This window comes from Xenopus tropicalis, chromosome 4 (genome assembly GCF_000004195.4).
Source record: "Xenopus tropicalis strain Nigerian chromosome 4, UCB_Xtro_10.0, whole genome shotgun sequence".
Taxonomy (NCBI): domain Eukaryota; kingdom Metazoa; phylum Chordata; class Amphibia; order Anura; family Pipidae; genus Xenopus; species Xenopus tropicalis.
The window spans coordinates 28,969,134-28,992,594 of NC_030680.2; the positions used below are offsets into that span (position 1 = coordinate 28,969,134).

At 34.5% G+C, this 23,461-nt stretch overlaps 2 protein-coding genes across 2 annotated transcripts in view; both read right to left on the reverse strand.

Annotated features, from left to right (window-relative positions):
• The window catches only part of LOC101734651 (mucin-2), a 763,939-nt gene that overhangs the window by 728,434 nt on the left and 12,044 nt on the right, over positions 1 to 23,461 (reverse strand). The window lies entirely within an intron of this gene.
• LOC116410335 (intestinal mucin-like protein) lies at positions 1,772 to 8,705 on the reverse strand. Its single transcript, XM_031900602.1, has 6 exons — positions 8,548 to 8,705; positions 8,288 to 8,386; positions 7,951 to 8,079; positions 6,563 to 6,602; positions 4,882 to 5,005; positions 1,772 to 2,070 (listed from the first exon to the last, which is right to left on the reverse strand). Exons 1-6 carry the CDS (start codon positions 8,683 to 8,685, stop codon positions 1,896 to 1,898), a joined length of 705 nt encoding a protein of 234 aa, XP_031756462.1. The 5' UTR covers positions 8,686 to 8,705; the 3' UTR covers positions 1,772 to 1,895.

The window sequence follows — 23,461 nt, forward strand, 5'->3', positions numbered from 1 at the left end:
TGTTAAAATGCCAGTATTGATTAAGTTGGACACTTGTTAAAATCCAATAAAAATAAAAATTTAAAAGATTGGTAAGTATAGGTTCTGTGTGCTGGGTTTACTTGGAAGGGTTGAACTTGATGGACTCTGGACTTTTTTCAACCCTATGTAAGTTGTGTCCGCTCTGTGAATTCAACCACACTTTGCAAAGTCAGCACTGGTAGTTGAGCTGCCAGTCTCTGTTTTGCATTCTCAAATTTATGAACCAGGACCTCAATTTAGAAGTTAGTCTGTCTCACCCATTCATTTAAAAGTTGTTTTTGGGCTTTCTGAAGGATCACCTTGGCCCTGTGACCTTTAACTGAAGAACCCAGACGTAGGCTAGTGTGATTCCCTGATATCGGCATTGTAGGTTAAAACAAAGATAGTATCTGTAATCTGCAAATTTCTGGCCCTCCTCTCATATTCCCCTACAAGTTTTAGGGTATTCACTCAAAATGAGTAGCAATAAGCACATGAAAAGTAATGGGGTCTATGCTGCCCAGTGTAGTGAAGAGTGCTCTGACTTACAGTATATATTGAGTGCTCTGACTTACAGCGATATATATCACTGTAAGAGAATGGCCCAACATAGGAGGGCTAAATCCTCAAGACAAGACTGCACAGTCTATCTACACAAGGAAAAAGGACACTCTTTTGAGGACAGGAACGTGCATATTATGGACCGAGAGGACAAATGGTTTTAAAGAGATGTGAAAGAGACCATTTATGCCAGCCTGGAAAAACCATCCCTGAACAAAGGGGGCCTGCAATACCGCTTGTCATCAACATATCATGGTACCATTGTGACTGGATCATACCTTCTTACACCTGTCAGTTTCAGCCAACACCTAACTCAATAATTTCAATTGAACCATTGTGATTGGACGTCTATGACTGTACTACCCTCAAGGCTTTAAATGCTAGGAAACTCCCTACCAGTCATTTGAACTGAAGAAGCCACTCGGATGAGTGGTGAAAGTTTTCAAGAAAAAAAACTTGGAAAAAGTACATTTTACACTTAATTCTACTAGATACTCCTTACCGAGACATTCTTCTTACATTTTTTTTATGTGTTCAGTGAAGGCTGCAACCATGCATGCCTTAATTTTGACCTAGGTGTCATCCACATATCTGAACTTGGTGTTGTTCCCTTGAAGGTTCAGGCTGGTGAAATTCCATTACAAAGTCATAAAAACCACTTTTGAATCTGATTATCTATATCATCTCCTTTCTTTATTTCTTTATGGTGTAAATTCAAATAATTTTATGGGTAAAACATACTTGTGGATTTTCACAGATAATCTATGCAAAGAGAAATTTTATTAGATTTCTTTCACTTTTTTTACTTTTAATTTATTAGTAGATATGAGATATGTGAGAATACACCTGACAAATTGAGGTGAACTTTGGCACAGTTTTACAAGGAGATAATTCAGAAAAATTCCCCAAATAATCTCTTTCACATGCTATCCACTCCCTATAAACCTCCACCCAATAAAACAGGTTGTGTCTACACTGACATTAGTCAATCTTGCTCAAACTTAATAACTCATGCAGAAGGTCACCCTACCTCTGCCCCCTTACCAGTTATGTCAGTTCATGTATGAACTCACTGAACCACCAATGTTTTTATTATTATTATTATTATTATTATTATTAATGACCTAGAAGATTTCAGTTGTACCAGTGTTACAAGAATCTTAAGAATGATTTCACACTCTTGTTTGCAATGCATCAGAAAGTAATTTATTTTTAGGAGGCAAAGATATAAATCATACAAATTAACAATTAATTTATTTAAGGGTTAAGTGATTATGAAATAATTCTATTTTTCATTTAATTATTATACCTCCTTAAAGACTTAAATGTTTAGGCTAGACATTTCTATCTGGACATTTGGTGCCAGTACACTTGCACTCCTGCACATCAATGTACTTATGATCAAGTGATGTTCCATCAGGACAACGCAGCTTGACTTTATTTGTTGTAGTCTGAACCTCTTGGCAACAAGAACATGTATGGGACATAGTCTGTGCACGAGCAGAGTACCTAGACAGAGGAAATACATTGAAGAAAATGTTAAATTACTGTGTGAGTCTTACACAAGTATTTTTCCAAGAATCAGTTCATGAAACCTATCTGCATAAACAAGTGCCTTCTGAATTTACTAAATTTAGATCATACAGTAACAGCCTCTTAGGAGTCACTGTAATAAAAAGTCTTTAATTTGGTTGTTATAGGTTACTAGACGTGACCAAATGAAGCACTTTTTATAAAGTGACCCTGTTAGGGCTCTATGTGGAGAAAAATAGCACAAGCATTTCCCCCAATTAATTTTGTACCCACACATATTCCAGCAGAATTGTGATTAATAAATAGCGGGATTACTATGCTTTCATAGATGTATTATATCCATCTGTGCAGGCAATGAGAAAGCAGGGTGATCCCAACTTTTATTCCAATATGCTCTAAACACTTCGCAACATGATCAAGTTGTGAAGTGTTAAGAGCACTTTGGAATAAAAGTTGGGACCACTCCATTTTACTGCAATTACAGGTATTGGTTCTTGGCCAGTATAGATACCTGTACCCTTAGCCCTGTGGAAGGGGATAAGGAAATTTAGGCTAGGTTGCATTGAAATAGTGGATGCGTAGACAATTCTAAAAATGTAGGCTAAAGGTGGCCATACACATAGACGTTCAGGGCTGAACTGTCAGATATGGAGGTAGAAACAATAGGTATTCTACACCCACCTGCCGATTAAGCCCAAAACATAGATTTTGCTTGGGTGTCTTCAACAGCGCCCAATCAAAATCTTTTAACCCGCCTGATCGACGAGACAACTGATATCCACTGCCTTGGCAATATCGGTCGTCTACTTGATACACGGACAAAATATCGTACAAAACGAGGTTTCATAGAATAATATCTGTGATTTACCTGCAGAGAAGCTTGGGGAAAAATTAAGGTCTACCAGATGTTTAATAACATAATTGTAGATTTTTACAGAATTATGCCAAGTCTTTGAAAATCAGTTAATTATATCAACGACGATGTTCAAAGACACCTTTTTTAATTAAATCTTTGGCTTTATCTGGGAAATCAATACAAAATAATCTAAATAAGCAAGCTTCTTTGAATAATCATAAATAGTAATAGGTGAAACTTGAATATGATATTTTATACTAGACTCTTCAGTTCTAAAGACTAATAAATAAAAGTCTAATAAATTTACAGAGGTTTTGTTTTAAAATCTGTAGGGGATTCATTTACTAACATGGAAATCTGCACATTAACTGATAGCCACAATTATTCTAATTCTCAAAGCTAACTTGTACAAACTGTTAATAAAATGTTTAATATTTTGAAAAAGATAAAAATGCCTAATTAAAATTATGAAAATAGCTTACTATTATAGTTTATTAAAGGGATTCTGTTGTGATTTTGGTGGTGTACTTTTCATTTTTAAATTACACTGTTTACATTGCTGATAATTCACTCACACAATTTTAATCTTGAACCATCAAATGTTTTTTTTGTTGTTGTAATATTAGTGTGTAGGCAGCCATCTCACTACATTGTTTCTGATTCAGCTAGCACTAAATAATTGAAATGCTTTCATACAAGCTATTGTTTCTCCTACTCATGTACTGTCAATATGACAAAAGTCACATAAAAGCAAAACAGGGTTTCTCCCTGCCTGGGTGCTAGCCTCATGTCTACCACTATGCAGTGAAAGTATGCAGGTTGAGCCATGTAAACTATTTCTAAATTCATTTTATCTGTACAGTGCTGAAATCTGCTCCAGCCTTCAGTAAACCTGCTTTTTGGAAGGGTAAGGGTCTGGGGTGTGAGAAACCATTGCATCTCATTGTATTTAACATATTTGGGGCTAAAGTTCTCACTGCTTCTCACTGTATTTAATGTATTTGTGGCGCCACTAGCCAATGTCTCTTACTTTATTTAACATAGTTTGGGTGTCACTTCTTCTGCCCATCATTGTATAATGTATTTAGGATCTGGACTTATTATTCATAGAAGTCAATGTACCATTATTTACAAGTGCATACTGTGTGTATATCTCCTTTGCTGTACAAGTGAACCGATGCTAATGGCCCATGGGGCAGTTGAGAGAAACACCTGAAATTACCCTAAATTATAGGGAGGTAATATAGGCAGTTCTGCCTGTTCACCCAGCACTGCCTCAGGGGGTCGTAGCCACCTGAGATGTCCAAGTTGATGTCGCCCCCTCACTTCACCCGTGTTTAGCTTTTTCATGTCAAAGGGGGGAAACGGGGGGGCCACATCACTAGTGCAGAGAGTTCAATAGTACTGGTAGTAATTATAAGAAAAAATCTTACTTTATGTACAGAGAAAATTGTGAATGTAAGGGCCACTAACTCTCACAACAAATGGTTGGTAAGATGTAGAACAGTTGGACATGGAGACATCAATTTATCAAACAATCACATTTTCAAGTTTTTTAGAATTAGAATATGTGCTTATTTAATAAACTATACTTTCACAAACATGATTGTGTAAAAGCATGATAAAACAAATTGAACTTGGTAAAATAACATTCTACCTATCCAAATTTTAAATGCATATAAAAAATAGCTTGAATTTTACTAATACAACTTTGACTACATGAAAGTTTTATGAATTTTTATAGGTATTTTTACATTTTTTGTCCTTAATGAACTTCAAACTCAAATATTTTTTTTTTTATATTTGCAGCAAAACAACTTGGTGTGTGTTGAAAAGTTAAATTTGAATGTTGATAAATCTGCCCCAAAGTCATTGGCACCACATATATCATATTCTATATTCAGTTTATGTAACAATTATTTTCCTCTTACATTGAAGATGTTTTGCAGGATCCTTCACAGCGTGACATTTTGACCCTTGTCACTGATGTGCACCCTTGGTAGGTCAAATAATCATCAAATGCCTGTATCTTGCAAGAGTCGTTCTTATGGATACCTGTAGTGTAGTTACATTACAGCCAGTTAAAGAAGGAATACAATTTTTTTTACATCCAACATGATTTAACATATTTGTTTTACATACATGTTATACACACTTTGTTGTACTATATTCTTAATCTTGCAATCATTTTTAATATACCAGATAAATCAATCTACTGTCCATTGTCTCAAAAAGGGGTGATTAGATTAAGGAAGTGAGAATAGACTGGGAGACATATTAGGCCCCTTCAGGACTCAGGGTGTTTTATCTGGCCACAAATTTGACAATTGGGCCATATCATTTGACAATTGGGCCATATCATTTATACTGTCCAACTGATATTTTATGAGCTCCTGAAAAAACATTTTGTGAAGTTAGTCTCTTATGTAAATGCAGTAATGTTTAATAGCTAAAAACAAAACTTCTTTATTGTCTCATTTTTTGTGTAGGTAGTCAGCAGCCACTTGAAACATAACTCATTAGAGTTTCCCTACAGGGACATAAATTAATTGTACTGACTTATAGGTCCATCAGATCAGTGCAATTTGACTATCCCCATTTCAGGCAATCACTGATGTTGGGGAAATGTGCCTGTTTGTGGCAAAATGTATTGTTTCTCTTAGTGTAGATTCCTTTGAGAGGTCTTGATTGACACGTGTGATTTACTTCATTACTTCATGGGTTTTTATTTTTCACAATTGCTAGCCTATTTCAGAAACAGCTTCAAAGGGTTAATTGTAAAAGTGGAAAAAGGCAAATGAGAATTACATTGTTCCACTTATTTTAAACAAAGCTGTGAAATCTATTTTAATAAACTCAATTAACAAAAAAAATAAGTTGCTCTAATATAAATTTTCCAAGCTTTTAGCCGTCAAAGTTTTTCCATTAGAATTTTTGAGGATTTTTATGTTTAAAATTGATTTTGAAAAACTTAAATTTAAATATATTTGGGATTGCGATTTTATGCCTTGATTTTTTTAAATCTCAATCTTGATTATTAATGAATTTTGCCCCTAGATGGGCCTATCTACCGTTGTAACTCCTAACATAAGAATTTCAGATCTTAGAAAATAAGTTGGCATATAAAGAAAGATAGAGACATTAGCACTACTGATGTTCAAGGCAGTGATTTGCAGTAAAATGTTTTGCTTATGAATTAATTTAAGCAAAAAATAGCATATTCATGAGGACAAATTGATCCTCAGGCTTCAGAAGATTCAAATATATAGATATATGATTTACATAGTATGCTCTTCATTTGTTTAGAGACCGCATAGTCACTTTACACTAGCTGGATATAGCAGGCAATGTATGAGTGCCACCAAAGTCCATTCTTTTGCACTAAGTTCATAGGTTCATGTGCCTGGCTCCACAGAAGACATGGGAAGCACTTTTTTTAAGTCCTAGTCTTATATTAATCACCACTGGGAAATTGCCTTGCTTGACCTTAAACATTAACACATGTTATGGCTTTGTTCAAGGCACCTGTTTTTTTTCTTTTTTTTTTTATAAAGGATGTTGTATAGATAAAAAGGTATGGAAACATATAAAATAAATGTATAGACAACTTACATGTTCTACAGCATCCATTAGGTGAAAGGTGAATGCTTCCCTGTTATTGGGGGGGAAAAATAATATATTGAAAAAATACATTTATCACATGCATTTTTTTTTACAAGGGCCTTACAATGGTGGATCATTAGTGAAAGACTTAGGGACACATTTATCAAAACATGAGATTAGAGCTCATCACAGGTAAATCTAATTCAATTCATTCAGGTCATCATTTAATAAATGCACTTCTTAAAACTGCCATGGGAATGAATAGAAAGTGGGTAATTTTTCTGTGGTGAGCTCAAATCTCCCATTTTTATTAATCTGCCCCTTAGAGTTGCAACCTTCTGCCCAGATGCATAACTCATAAAGAATCATGGCTAGACAAAAATAGGGATTGTTTTTACTAATGCAGTCACTGATCACAAATGTGTCTCATAATATTATTGCAAAACTATTGTACAGGTATATGATCCCTTATCCGGAAACCCGTTATCCAGAAAGCTCCGAATTACGGAAAGCCCGCCTCCCATAGACTCCATTTTAAATCAAATAATTCAGAACTTTAAAACTGATTTCCTTTTTCTCTGTAATACTAAAACAGTACCTTGTACTTGATCCCAACTAAGATATAATTACCCCTTATTGGAGGCAAAACAATCCTATTGGGTTTAATTAATGTTTTATTGATTCTTTAGTATACTTAAGGTATGGAAAAGGTATGGAAAGACCCCTTATCCGGAAAACCCTTGGTCCCAAGCATTCTGGATAATGGGTCCTATACCTGTACCGGCTTTACTTTTGCAGCTGGAGCTCCTTTAATCATCCATATAAACTACAAAGAACCAACATGTTATTGATGCTAGGTCTCTTTAACCTATCAGCCTAGACCATTGCCGCCGGTTAAAAATACCCATCTATACATGTTGCCAGGCCACTAAAGGCATCAAAAAGTAGGGCAGGTCTGTAGCCTTGAGGGGTATATCTATAAGTAGATCACATTTGGAGCAGGTTAAGAAAAGGATAAACATTGCATTGAGATTTTTTTTTTGCCTGTGTACAGACACTGAAAGACAGTTGAGTAGGACTAAAATAGTAGACAGAGAGCTGTTCAATTTGCAGTAAATTGTAAAGCAGGAATTTTCCATAAAAACAAGTAGGATAAAGAATTGTGCTTAATAATTTTGCTTAAAGTACAGGACTAATGGCAGCCCAACACAAAATGTGCATTCAGGTATGATACTGATGATGTATGCATGCTCCTATTGCATGTTAAGATGATATTTAGCCTTCTCTAACCAGCTACCTATTTTAATTAGTTACACCTTATGGTTTTCACAGGATAAAATTATGCAAACTATGGTATCGTGTGATATTATGGCACATGGCAAATCTAAGCTACTTACATGCTCACAGTCTTCTTCATTTAATGTGGGGCAAGACATGTGGGAGACAGTGGTGACAAACTGATCATTGATTAATGAGCATTTGTACATTGTGCAGTTATCATTCATGGAGGGCAGTTCATCTCCAGGCTATTAAAAGACAAAAATAAAGTAGGGTAAATTGCAAGATTTATTTATATTGCATGTTTTATTTGACATCGAAAACAAAACAAATTAACACAAATAAAAAATAAGTGAAACATAGAAATAATTAAACACATAAAACTTATTATAATTAAATATGCAGGTTGGACAATTAATTTTGCTGCAATATAACATATTTTAAAACTAAACTTACATTCATAAGCCGGTGGGACCCATCATAATTCACCACACAATTGGTTTGCACACAAGTACCACAACAGTCAGATGGGGAATTTTTCTTCACCTTAAAACCCTGTTGAAGTAAATAGAAGATTTTAATCAACCTGTACACTTTAGTTATAGTGTTAATTTTTGTATCAAATATTTGTTCCATTATTTTAGTAGAGAATGTTAGAGGAAGGGATGCCCCTTGTCATTATGAAAATATTGTAATGCTCATTGCACTCTACTTACAGCTGGGCAGTGTATGTTGCAGGCAATTGGGTGGCAGGCTATTGTAAAGTTGTTTCCATCATGTGCACAAACACAGTTCTCACACTTGTCTGTATAAACATGAGACCCAGGCTGTGGGAACACACAAAAAAAAACCATGATTTGGTGCAAAAATACATTTATATTTTTAGGCCATAGTAGTGCAACATCAGCTTTTACAACATCCATTATGTACCACATTACAACATTAAGTTGTGACCCATTGCCAAATACCTAACAATTACTAAACAACTGCAATAAAATAATATGATTCTTAAGGTCCTCTTTACCTCTGGCATTGGTTGGTTATGTATATAAATATAATTTATTGTACAGGGTTGTAGAATATGATGTTGCTTCAAAAATATGTGTTAAATGAGTAGAAAGGTACAATTACAGGGGGTGCCATATATTAATGTACCTTCTAGTGATTGTAATCACTTACGTTAAAATAGACGCGTCAATTAGCGCGCAATTCACTACAGTATTACCGCGTGCGTTAATTTACGTGCAACCACATGCGTTAATTTTAACACATTTTAACACGCGCGCAGAAATAACACTAACTCATGATTCACAAACACAGACGTGCTAAATATCGCATTAGTCCGTGCGAAAATTAACACCTACTTGAGGCAGGCGGTAATTATAGAAAAGTACAGTTAATGAGCTTTTGGCAACACAATGGACTTTGCAGTGTTATTTATTCAAGTCTGTGTTGGCCCTAGAGTGATGCAGCCGCCAGTTTGCCGCATATAAATAGTAGCATATAAATAGTAGCATATAAATAGTAGCCGCATATAAATATTTATATGCTACTATTTATATGCGGCTACAATTTATATGCGGCTACTATTTATATGCTACTATTTATATGCGGCTACTATTTATATGCACATAATAATAGGCGTTAATTAGCGCACATAATAATAGGCGTTAATTAGTGCACATAATAATAGGCGTTAATTAGCGCACATAATAATAGGCGTTAATTAGCGCACATGTGGTAAATGCTGCATGCAGTATCGCGCGTAAATTAACACAAGTATGCTTATAGTGAATCGTGTGTTAAGTCGCAAAAATTTAGATGCGATAACATTTTTAACGCACGCTAAAAATAGCGCACATTTTAACGCACTTTAGTGAATCAGCCCTAATGTGTCTTGAGTCAATGTTTACTCATTGCAACTTTAAGGATATTTGTCCTCAACTGTGTAACTATAAGAATAAATACTACAATCATCTTTGAGTGCTTACCTGCCATTGAGCATAGAAACTACAGTGCTCAGATACTCAAGTACATAAGTCCTAGTGCCATTTTATACTTCACTATATGAGTTCTTTATGGGATTGTTTTTTGCTAGGTAACTGACAAACTAACAGGGTTTGTGCAATTTAAAACCCTATTTCAAATTACTTTGTCATTTATTGGAGTCTTTATTACAGCAAAATGAAAGGTTTGGGAGTGTTTGCTCTATCAATCAAGTTATGTTTCCTATTTTGCTCTGTTTTTGTTATTTTTTGAGTGAGACAGGGAAACCGGGAAATCAATGTTCTATTCTATCTATGAGGTAGATAATTAGATTGGCAACGCATAGATTACCCTACGTCATAATCGACTCCTGTTAAAAAAAAAATGTCACCACATGGTGGGGTTGTATGCTGGTAATATAATTATCAAAAACACATGGACCAACCATGGAGTATCTTCAGTTTCCCTTCTTGCTCAAGAAACAAAAAACCTGTAGGTTTTTTTTTTAATCTTTTAAAAATGCTGCTTACCAAGTATTCAGCGTTTCCACTAACACAAACGTGTTTTGGTTCTGGAAGAAAGTCATGGAAAAATGAATCAGATGTTTGATTTTACTTTTGTAAGTTATATATAAATGTTGTATTAACCCAACCATAAAACTGTCCCACCGCTCTCTTAAACACTCTATTAAAGTTAACATAAATACATGTTAGATAATGCAAGAAAATTATTTCTTAAAAGAAATCCCACACTCTTCTCCATGCATTTTCTTTACATTCCTACCCACTTTTTCCCCCACCAACACATTCTTTTCACCAATTTTCAACATTATTTCTCCTGTTTCTCCACTGCTTTTCCTCAGCCACAAAATTTCTCTCCATATTCCAACTGTGCTCAAAATGTTCTGTCATTTTCTCCCTATGGTCCCATTCTCACAGAAGTCTCCTCCATTCCCCATACATCTTCCCCTTATTTTTACCCAGTTTCACCCCCTACCTTACCTCTTTATTGGACATCACTCACTTTTTCCAACATTTTCTCTGCTTTCTCATCCACTGCTCTCCCTCACCCTACATTTACTCTATTCCTCCTTCTAAACTGAAAGCCCTCAAAAACCTCTGCTAAATGGATTAAAGTGTTTTTTGCTCCATTCCAGAATCTTCTATTTGTTGTATATTTAGTTGACTCCAAAGATATCAAGTTCAGTTACATTCAGTTGTATGCATTCACATTACAACAAACTTACTACAAGCATAAGTAGGACAACAATGGCCTTCCTCGATGTCCCCCTTAAGTTCAAATCCAGTTCCGCATTTAGGGAAGGTACGTGAGCACCGATGTGGGTCACATCCTTTAAACAAGATTATTAAAAAAAAAAATCAGTTTTTGTAAACATATTGGTTTGGTATGAATTTGATATAAGTTGCACTGATTTGCAAATTGCACACATATAACTGAAAAAGTAAGAACATAAAGAAATAAATAAAAGAAACTGGATTCATGACTGGAGGAGAATTGATTTTTGATACATTGTTTTAAGAACATTGTCATCTAGCAAACTGAGTAGGCAATAGCAAAGGACAGACAGAAACTGCTTTGAGTTTATTTGTACACAATTTCGACAGTGTTTCATTATATATTTTACAGTTGCTTAGAATTACATTTTCCTTCATTACGCAAAGAAAAAAAAGAGAACATTTGTCAAATATTTTCTATCAGTGCACATAACAGGAAAAAGATGTATTATATACTTACTGCATACAGTTTCTTCGCAACAGTTGTTTGTAGGACTGATTTCAGTCACTTGATAGAAGCCTTCCCGAGTACACTTTTCTTTTCTTGCATTATGGCACTGCTGTCTGTGGCAGGTTATTCCACTACCACCCTCCAAACATATGCAGGTTTCACAGTTAAATTGGAAGGATTCTCCATACTGCAAAGAAAGAACCACATTTAACACTTATAACCCCATCCATCAACAGGGTAAACATTTTCTTATCACAGGTTGATTCATATGAGCAGATTAAGTAAATGTATATAAGAGGACCATGCACAGTTTTTTTGTAATCTGAATACAGTAAACACAAGGAGCGCTTTTCAAATTAACAGGAAAACAGATGGAAAATGTATAACAACATATGGATTAGTGATTTTCACCAGTTTTTGCCATGAAGAAACATCTTTAATGCAAAAAAAAAAGTTGTTTCCCAAATTTTTCGGTGAAGCAAAATGAGACAGATTTGCTCATCACTAGTTACAACTTAGCTCAGCAAAACAGAAAGGTTGATATCCATATATAGTTATATAGTTATACTGATGGCATATGTCCATAAAAAACCCATGCTTATTTTCTTATATGTAAATCCAAAAATGTATACCTTGCGGGGAACATTGTCTGGCCCAACACATCCTGGAAGAAACAAGAAACAGTTCATAAGAATGAAGGAATATCCATGTGCAACATTAGTTAGAAAAAGGAATTTTATTTATAACAAAAAAATCTCATATTAATCTTCATAGTGTCATTTCAATATGTATTGCAAGAAAAAAAAATAAAACAGTATAAAACTTTTCAAAACTGTGGTAAAATTAAATAAAATGTGTTTATGGTAAAAGTTCTGGAGCATGCAGTTTTGCATTTAACTGAATTATTAATATAATTTTAATAAGAAGGGATTTTGGTAAATCTATTTATGAGCAAAATATGTTTTTGTGTTATACATATAGAGAGCATACTTTTATGATTTTTTACACTCAATCTTACTGCTTTAGATACTACAGTAGTACTACTGTATACTACTGTACTACTATAAGTAAGTATGAGACTCTCACTCAAATTAGTAAATTCCTGGTGGAGTGACCAAGTTAGAGGCTTGGGTAAAGGTCATGGGAGTTTTATAGCTCTGTTTGCTGAAGAATCAGTACTGCCCAATGCAGGGCCCTTTTGTGGACGGCACCCATTAGCACTCCATAAATTTTAAAATCTAAATGAGGCACATGTAAGGGAACAAGGTCTATATGCTTCCCTCTGCCCCTTTTGAATACAGCCAAATACATGCAGTGTATTATTTATTGGGGGCTCACTTGCAGTTTTTATAGCCAGGCACAAAGGATAAAAACCATGGTGGATTGCACATAATAAATAATCCCTATTGTTTATTGTATAGTCCTGTAGATTGGTTAGCCTGCCTGGATAAAACCTCAGTACATATACTCACCACATTCGCTTACGCAGGTATCCATTGCCATGCTAAATGGCATGCTGCCTTTGGCACAGAAACAGCCTTCCACAACACGTTTGTCATTTTTCAGTTCTTTTGCATCTGTTGGCCTAAAAAAACACATATATTCAGAAATTAGGTAGATCATTTTACATTAAAATACAGGAAATTGGTGGATTAATGCTCTTGATGGGATATGCATTAAGACAACAAAGGGCACAAATCTGATTCCTCTCACCCAAGAACTACTAATGAAATCATTAGGTAGAGTGGAATAATTTTAATATAACTCTTTGCTAATTTTGTTTTACAGTAATACAGCTGATATGTTAAAAGCTTTCAAACACTGTGGATACATAGAGTACTGTACTATATAATGAAAAAGTTCTATAATAAATGACATTCAAATGCAATCATCTCTGGGCCCAGGAATATGCATTATGGCAATTTTTTTTGCAGAACATAAGCCATGGCAATATTTTGTTATTTAACTTTGTTTTTAAACTCATCAGTGTACTATGCAGCATAAGGTATTCAACATAAGCTTATCCATGTTCTATAATATAACATAACCTTTTATATTGCAGGGATAAAAAAAGACAGTGGATACATTGGTCAACAAATGTGAGGTATATTGTTTTTTTTTCCTACTATCTCTCATTAAGAATTGCATGCTTTATGTGTTACCTTTGTTGCTATTGAACAGTTAGGAACATGTAAGAATTATTTGGTGTCTTTCTGTTGCTAAGTATTGAAAAGGGTTTTAAAGTGCACCTATAATCATCTATTTGTTTCCCCCACCAGTAGTTGCGGGCTAATAAAGCCTATACTCCAGTTGGGGGCAAAATAGTTTTTTTTTTCAGAAATACAACCCAGCTATTGCTAGGCTGCCTGCACTGGGAGGAAGCTCCCAGTGCAGGTGGCCATGTTGTCTCCCTGCTCATTCATTATGCACATGTGCCTCATGTAGAAGTGGTGGCTGTGATTCGCCCTCCTATGTCAGATGCCAGATGCACATAATAAGCAAGTTATGAAACTGTTCATTATGCGCATGTGAGTGTCACAACATGGCTGCCCACACCAGGAGCTCCCTCCTGGTGAGGGCAGCCTATTGCTGTCAGGGCCTTTTTTTTAAAAAAAAAAATGCTATTGTTTTCCCCAAGTGGTGTGTGGGCTCTATTAGTCGGCACCTCTGACATATGCATGCTGTGTTCTATGCAAATTTATCCAATGCAACTGCATGTGAACTTTGCTGTATATCTGACATAGTTGTGCTGAATATTTTCACAGTCTGTCTGGCATCACTTCCGGTATTCACTTCAGTTCTGGTGTTTGGCATGTGAGTCACGTCTGTGAGCTGCTTCAATTCATGTAGGGCTCTGAGGGATCTCTGGACCTACCGCCTGGTTCCAGAGGCAACGGCAGTGCCAGGGTTTGGCCAGCACTGTGTATCAATAGGTGCAGCAGCACTCAACTCAGAATGTAAGGTGGGAATGGACTAGGCACTGGGCAAAGCTCTAAGCAACTGTGCAGCGCATATTTGGATGCAAGTACCTTAAAAGAAAGTGGTTTAAGATGCAACTCGCTGTGGGGAAAAGTGCAAGTCTGTGGATGTAAATGAGCTATTGAGAAGGAAGAAGGTCCCTACCTCATAGAGCTTACAATCTAATATTTCAGTATTATACAATTATAATAATTGAAGGTTTTACTATTTTTACAGAATCTTTTGCATAGGAATGGCTACTTACGTAGTTTGGCAGGTTTTGGGGAGAGCCGGGCCACATGCATCATACACTTTGTTAGAAGGACAAGTAAATGCTAGAACAAAAAAAAAAAGATTTATTAGTGGTCTTAATTTTAAGTAGATTCTTATTTATTGATGAGTTTTAACCTAATGAATAAGAACAGAATAAGAAACTTACGACAAACAGGGGCATGGCTTCTCCACTGAATACAGACACCTTGATCACCGCAGATTGAAGCATAATGTTGTAAACTTGTACATTCCTTGTGTGAGTTGGCCTTATTGCAACTGTCCACAAGGCAGGCTTTGTAGTAAGGTTCTGGTGAATGGATTTCATGACATTTTTGGAAAACCCTTTAAATAAAAACCAACAAAGAATTAGTTCATCTGCAAATTTGAAAGGTTATTCTATCCGCAAACTATGACTGAGATATAGAAATAAATTGCATATTTATAGGTAAAACATAATGCACTATGAACAAAATACAAAACCCTCATAGCTGAAATCAAACTTGGAATCAAGTACTTAAAATTGCTTGCAAAGCTAAATGGTAATTAAAGGAATAGTTCACTGTAAAATGATATTGGGTAAAATAGGTAGACTGTGCAAAATGTTTTCAATATAGTTAGGCATGTAAACTATAAAGGCTGGAGCCTTTATAATAGCAGAACACTACTTCTTCCTTTATAGCTCTCTAAGCTGTTAGCAGTTAGTAACCAATCAGTGACTTGAGGGGAGGCCATATGGGAAATGTTCAGTTAGTTTGCTTTTGAATCTAACCTGCGTGCTCACAAACTGAACAGTTATGTCCCACGTGCCCCCCCCCAAAAAAAATCAGGTTAGAGAGCTGGTGGCAGGAAGTCATTTTCTGGCTACTATGTTAGACACCTGTCCACTCCAGCCTTTATATTTTGTATTTCCAGCCTTTATTTTGCCTAACTAACTAATTACAAATATTTTTTTTATTTTGCGCAGTCTGTCTATTTTACCTAGCTTCATTTTTACACTGAACTGTTCCTTTAAACATGATTTTTTTCTTTTTCTAATAATGACATAGTTAAGCTGGGTTGAAAAAAGATCAAAGTTCAACCATTCCAAATAACCTGAAGATTTACAAAGAAAATTTGTCTATGTACATAAGTTATGATGGCAAATTCCATGTATCCCCTACAATGGTGCAATGAGAATCTTGCAAAAGGTTGGGTGAAATCTAGAAACTTATTTCCAGGATACTACAGGGTAGAAAGTAAAAATATACAGGAATTCTGAATTTGACTCTTAGTACAAAGTAGCCCTATTGGATGATTATTTTTCCCCTGTGAGACAAACTAGAGTGGTATCAGAAAAGTTTTTTGCATCCCTCTGAAAAAATAAAAACTCCACCCAGTTATGCAGGCATACTAGAAAAGGTTAAACATGATGGAGTGAGCCTTTTCTCGATTTATAGAACACAGTTCTAATCTAAGAAAAGTTTTCCTTCTAAATCTTCTTCCTTCCTCTCCTATTTAATGGCCTTTTTTCTCTGTTTACTTGTCCTAGCTAGTTTCAAATATCTCTTCGCTTTGCCCCTCCTCAAATTTGACATTACTCCCTCATTTTCCAACTTCTCCATCTTTCTATCTCTTCCACTTAATCCTTTTCTTTTTACCTTCAACTGTTTCCCTCTCGACCTGGGAGAGGAAACCATGATACAAGTACATGTTTGGTATAAGCTGGGTGAACAAGAAAGCCCAATAAGAGTTATGTTATTTGAAGATGAATCCAAATTTCATATATTATCACCTGATTTTTTCCTTGTAGTGAAATGGAATTTATATAAGATAAATAGTTAGTGTTTAGGGAGAGTTAATTTAGCATCTTACAACATCTGTTTTCAAAATGGGCAATGGGCTAGGAAAAATACAGCAATTATTCTCTTTTTTATGCTATTTTTGTTATACCCAACCTCAACAATTTATTAACTGAAATAATACCCTTTCATAGAATATCTGAATTGCTAGAGAGATGTAGAGAGAGCAGAAAGGTAATGTTCTTGGTTGCCTTAAGAACCAAATGACAGCTGGTAGGCTTCCTAAACACCAATACAAGCACTGTTTTTGTTTCTAAGTGACATAAATTTAATAGACATAAATTTAATAGAGATAGATTTTAAGTTATATGTTACAGGTTGGATTTAGACATGGTTGTGTGTTAGAAATCTTGGCAAGATATTTTCTGTACACAGTAATGTTTCACAATAAAAATTATCCTATTATTTTATAAATTCTTTAGGCATTTCATAAAAATAATTCAAATAATACTTACGATCCCATGATGAGATCACAGACAGAAGATTTGCAAGTTGGAGTTGTTGTAGGGTGTACTGGAGGAATTCTCTTGCAATGAGGCTTGAGTGGGTTATGCACCATAAAAGAATCAGCCATAGCTATTGTGTTAGTTGTAACTTTACCATTAGCCATCATTAAGTCATCAGCTTGGTTGTTGGTGCAAGTACCTAAGATAAAACAATGAAATTGTTACCATTTTTTTAGACCCCACAATATTGGAAAATGCCAAAGTTAATAAAACAAATGCACACTCTTAATAAACCAGCATTTACAATGTTGTTATTTAATTTTCATATATAATAGTGGCAAATAAGAGTTCCACACAACAATGAGTTCTGCTCATATAGGAAAGACGTTTACTGAGGCATCTTCCAAACACCATGCAAACACCAAGCACAAAACTGTTGATAGCTATATCACACATTCACAGTGTGGCCCATATCGAGGCTTGCAGAAAATGGCTGTGTTTGAGAAACTATTACAAACACTAAATTCCTAAACATCATAAAATGTTAAAAAGCAAACCAAAAACATTTTACCACAGTATTATTGCTGTTTGATGCTCTTATACAATTTGTAGCAGAGAAAAGGAATATAAAATAATCTATTACTAATATAGTAAAGAAGCAAACTAACAATAAAAAGACACAATGTTTGAAAAAGATCAGCAAAAATTATACAATTTTTAATGCTATTACTTACCACATTGTCCATGTATGTTGTTAAAAAACTTTCCATATGGTAACTTTACAGTGAAGGTCAAACCATCATAAGTGACAATGGTGTGCAGCTCTGGTATTTCAACTACAAAATACACTCCGGATTTGTAAACCTTTACTCCGAGTTTTGTATATGGAAGTAATACAAGATTTCTATTTACATGAGTCTAGGATGGAAAATAAAAATGTTGTAAAATCCTGTTATCCCACATAATAGCATCTCCACACTAAAGCCCCAAGTGGTAATTTAGTACTGAGTGAAAGGATACTGCAAAGTTCTAAGAAGCGCAAGGACCATCTTACCACATACCATATAAAAAAAAAATCCTATGTAACGTACAGACTGCAGAATAATATATATAATATTTATATGTATTCTTATATTCTTCATGGAAGTCACATTCTTTGTTCTCAAAAACATTATCCCTTAGGCACATGAGTTTAAATAGGATTTTTCCAATGGATAGATAAGTGGGACTATCCATATCCAACATTTTTGCCTGTGTGCAACATAGTGGAAACATTGCCACCAGGTGTTTTAAAAAGGATCGTAGCTGTTACTTACCTCTAAGCTTATAGGAGAAACTGTTTTGTGTGAAATGATAATTTCCTGAGTTTCATGTCGTACAGTAAGGTTGCGTGGGCAGGTAATTCCAGGTATATTTCCACAGTCATAATTGTCAAGATAAATGCCAAAGTTATCAACTGTTTTTACAATTTCTTCTGCAAGAACATAGGTGCAGTTTCCTTGATATGTATAATAGGTTCCATCAAAGGTAAGATAGTGAGAATCTCCCCAACCACCACACATACCTGCAGAACAATATTAATTTAGGTAAGTTGGCAACCTGAAAAAATGATCAGAGGTCTAATGGAAGAGTTACATGTTTATGAATTCTTTGTTTTCCAGAACTCATAACAAATGTACATTAGGCATTCTAACTGAATGCAGAGGTTAAACTTTTTTGACTTTGCCTAATGTTTTACTATGTTCCATGTGTTTTTGTGTGTTTTTCTTTGACTTTCTTTATTCTTGTACTGCCTCTTTATTCATTTGATCCTTTTATCCTTTACCTATTAATACAGTATGCCCCAACATGTTTTATTAGTTGGAAATAATAAAATATAGTTTAAGACTCTTCTTCTCATTTACTAAAATAGGTGCTAACTTGGACAAGTGCAGTTTCCAGTGACAACCAATAAGAACTTTCATTTCCAAACCTGGATCAAATTAAAGAATAGAACTAAAATTAAGTGGAGAACCCAGACCAAAGACCAAAAAAAAAAAAAAAACCAGAACAAAGAGAAAAAGCAGTGGATAGCATTGGTACATGGACTTGGCTCAGTTGAGATTCCCCCTCTGTTAACCTGGCCAAATGACTTTACATTAATAAATCACTATCGCCATATTAAGTCTACCAGGAGTACTTCTAATTGCACAAGATTTTTCAGATTATATGAGGATGATTTTGCTCCTCTTTACTGTTTTACTTGTCTATAGTCTTCCTTTGTATTAGGTTTTAATAATCTGCCTTGTCCTTTAACATTCAGGGAAGATGCTAGGATCCAGTAGCCTACTCTGTTACTGGCTAATTTAATTGTAGTAATATTTATGGGGACTATGCAAGTACAGTATATGGTATTAACAAGATTTTATATGTTTATATGAATGCACACAGTAATAACGGTCCATAAGCACATTTACACATTTCTAAGAGTAATTAGCTGGTTCTGGAATGCTTTGAAGAAAATCCGTGATGGCAACTTTGTATTTATGACTCTATCTGATATGCTAATAGGTTATCAACACCAAGATATCCTGGAAAGCAATCTGAAGAGGTCTTTAGCTTTTCAAAGTAAACTGGTTGTTCAGCTGTTTATAGCAAAACATTATCTAATTGTTCCTGTATAACTTGAGTTTTTATAGTAAAATAGACAGATACACGCAGACAGATAGACAGACAGATAGACACACACACACACACACACAGAGGTAGTGTGCAAAGATTGGATGGAAGGTCAGGGAGAAGTATTTTAAAGTATTTTCCCATACAATATATTCTATTGGTATGTTTTGAAAGACCTTTGTATAGTTTGCTGTCTCTGGGCTCGACAATTTTAATAAATCATTTAATCTCTGGAAAATAATATACCTATATAAATCTGCACTATACAGCAATAGTTAGCCACATAATATACAGCTATCTATGAATAGTGAAAGCTAACATCTAATGGAACTGTTATAACATCTAAATCATAAGAGATGGTCTTTTTAATTATTTAGATATTTACTTACATGGGCACTCCCAATGCCAGCAACAGGAGTCATCATCAGGCACAGCAATTGGCTTCATTTTGTTGGCACAGGTAATCACTGGTGGAGATGTGCAAGATTTTTGAACAATCTGTAGATGACCCTCTGAATTACATACAGCTTTGGTGCAATTAGCAATCTGCCAGCTTGTATGGGGCTATGGAATCAGAAAATACAAAAAAAATATGTTAGGATTTTATAGACTCCAGTTTAGAACTCAGTAGTATAGTTCTTCATTGTTATGAATGTTTAATTGGCAAAATGTCCAAAATGTTAACAATGAAAGGATTTTATTAAAAAAAAAAAACACCAAAGTGATGTAGAATTGAACAAATGCTTAGGTGCCAGTAAATACAAAAAAGTATTGGTTCTTGTATATCTGGATTTGGTCTGTAACAATATATAGGGTTTGTATATGTGGATTGATGTCTGGATAAATACTAAGGGACACAAAAGTGCATTAATAACTGAAATTAGTTTACAACTATCGATTAAAATGTCACCATGAGGATTGAAAAATTGTTTATGTATGCAGTTCTGTGAGATCTACTGCTCCATGGGTGGAGCTAAATGTTTTATTGGAGAAGAATTTTATTGTTATAGAGGATATGGGCATATTTGTATGAAAAAAATGCATATGTACCTATATGTACAGTATCTAAACCTAAAGTTATATTCCAGGTTGACAAAAGCTATTACACTATTGTGTCCATTTGAAGATCAGGATTTCTTATATAAAGACTCAAGGTGCATCAGCAAATTTATTTTGGATGCCATTTCCCAACTTTCTTTTACTTACCAGTTCCAGGATCTACTTCTAATGGAAGAGGTGTGTGCTAGCTACTACAAATTACTAAAATTCTGTCCACTCTAGTCAAGAAAAAGTTGTTGTTTTTTTTCAGTTTACAAGAGAAATATATGTTTAAAAAGGAATTTAATTAAAAAGTGCTAAATTTGACCATACATGTAGCAGCCAAAAAAATTTGAATGTGCTGCAATTAAACTTAAATATAGCCAGTGACTTCATACTGAGAGGAACTTACCACGCATGGAGTAGTTGTGCTGATTGTAGTGACGGTTGATTTGGTGGTTGTTTTAGTTGGTGTAGTTGTTGGTGTTGTCTTACAAGGTATCTCAGTTGCAGGTAATTCCCCACAATTGCCGTCACATACAAATTTGTAGCATTTTTCAAGTATTGTACTTCTTGTAACTTCCTCGCCTACAAAAAAAGTTTGATTTTAAATGAGTTGGATTGATTGTCATTGTTACTAGTGGTGGTGTAATGCTATGCACAGTTTAGATGAATACATAAATAAAACCTGCTATAGAATGTGTTCTAAATGTGTACTAAGACTGGAGATAGATATCTCCGGGGATGTTGTCCATACAACCAATTAGCAAATAGGATTAAACAATCATCTACAAGTTAGAAAACAAAGACCTTACAGCTGGGGAAAGGACAGGACAGACATGCAATTAGGAATGATGTATGTATGTATGTATATATGTATAACTTTATTTATAAAGCGCCACAAGGGTATGCAGCGCTGTACAATCTTACAAAATACAAAATTACACATAGGGAGGACAAATGTTATAATAAATAAATACAATAAACATATATAAATGCACAGGGAATAAGTGCTATGTGGTATGAGACACAGTAGGGAGGAGGTCCCTGCCCCGTAAATTAAATATATATATAAGTTATTTAAGGAACACATGGACAAAGTATAGGCCATTTTACCTGGTATATATACATTTCCATTATGATAACAGGAACATTTTGTGGTATGTGTTCTGGTTGGAGGGCTTGTTGTCACAGATTTTGCTGTTAGAATAAGTTAGAGATTATAAAAACATTGTAAATTGCTAACAACATGATATCGAATAGTGTTTGATGTAAAACATCACCAAACTCCTCACATTTTAATAAATCTATGTGAAGGAAATTTGTATTTTTCATGTTTTACCCTTTTCTTTATATATATATATATATATATATATATATATATATATATATATATATATATATATATGGATATTTAAATCATTTACCTTGCACCCGAGGTAAGAGCTGAAGCAGAGTGCCACCCTGGGTTTGCTATATATATATATATATATATATATATATATATATATATATATATAGCAAGTATTGGACCCCTTATCCAGGAACCCATTACAAAAAACCCTATCTCCCATTATAAGCAAATAATTCAGATTTTTAAAAATGATTTGCTAATAATAAAACAGTACCTTGTACTTGATCCCAACAAAGATATAATTAATCCATATTGGATGCAAAACAATCCTATTGGGTTTAATTACTGTTTAAATTATGTTTTTAACAGACTTTATGTAGGAGACCTGAATTATGGAAAGACCCCTTATGCAGAAAACCCCAGGACCCGAGCATTCTGGATAATGGGTCCCACACCTGTGTATATATATATTTTATTTTTTTTTTTTTTTTTACAATTTAAATATATATTACCCAAATCATAAGATTTGATACCTAGTGGCAACTTTGTAAGATAGTTTTTATGAATGTTCTTCTTATATACCCAGAGAAAAACTATGCAGTCGAGGGAAGAAATGACAAGCCCCTTAAAGGAAGTGCCCAAAGTGGAATTAAATTCATGACCATTTTCTACAACAAGCACATAACATGTACAGTTGCAAGCTGCTAATATAGTAACATTAATAAATAAAATAACTTCAGAAAATAAATGATAAAGATTACATGCAGAGTAAGATAAGTATGGTTTCATTTTTGATGTCAAAAACTTAATTTAAGAATGAACTTCTTCTTAAAACCAAAACAATAGAGGTTTAAAAATCCAAATACCTTCATATTATATTTCCAAAACAATAATTCATTCATAAATAATTTTATCCTTTGTCAAGTAGAGTCTGTTTCCCTCTGCCCATTATCTTAAAGGGACACTGTATTGTGGCTTCCTCTTCTTCCTCTTTGTACTTTTGTAATGGGACTTTTGCTGAGAAATGTGTCATTATTCTTTTCATTTTGTTTTATTCCCCAGGTCTCCTCTAACAGGTTGCAATTAAGTTTTGCCAGACTGAGAACTGTCTTCCCGGCTGGCTGGCCACAACCTTTCTGTCACGGTTCTATAGTCGTTGTTGTTATTTCTTAAGCAACTTTGCAGGACTTTAACACTGCCCATAAATATTGTGGCATTACAGGGGAAGTTCTCCTTAAAATGAACTTTCACTATGTTGAAGAAAGCAGTACTATGGCATATACTATGACAAACATATGTATATAAAGATTAGATCCTTTTCATTTAACCATTT

What these genes read in the sequence shown, in the direction of transcription:
- LOC116410335 (XM_031900602.1), bottom strand. Translation starts at nt 8,685, where the DNA reads ATGGTTTTTTTTTGTGTGTTCCCACAGCCTGGGTCTCATGTTTATACA. An exon ending in GCAACATACACTGCCCAGCT is followed by an intron (nt 8,387 to 8,547) that starts GTAAGTAGAGTG and finishes TTACTTCAACAG; the next exon opens with GGTTTTAAGGTGAAGAAAAA. An exon ending in ATGAAGAAGACTGTGAGCAT is followed by an intron (nt 6,603 to 7,950) that starts GTAAGTAGCTTA and finishes CCCCAATAACAG; the next exon opens with GGAAGCATTCACCTTTCACC.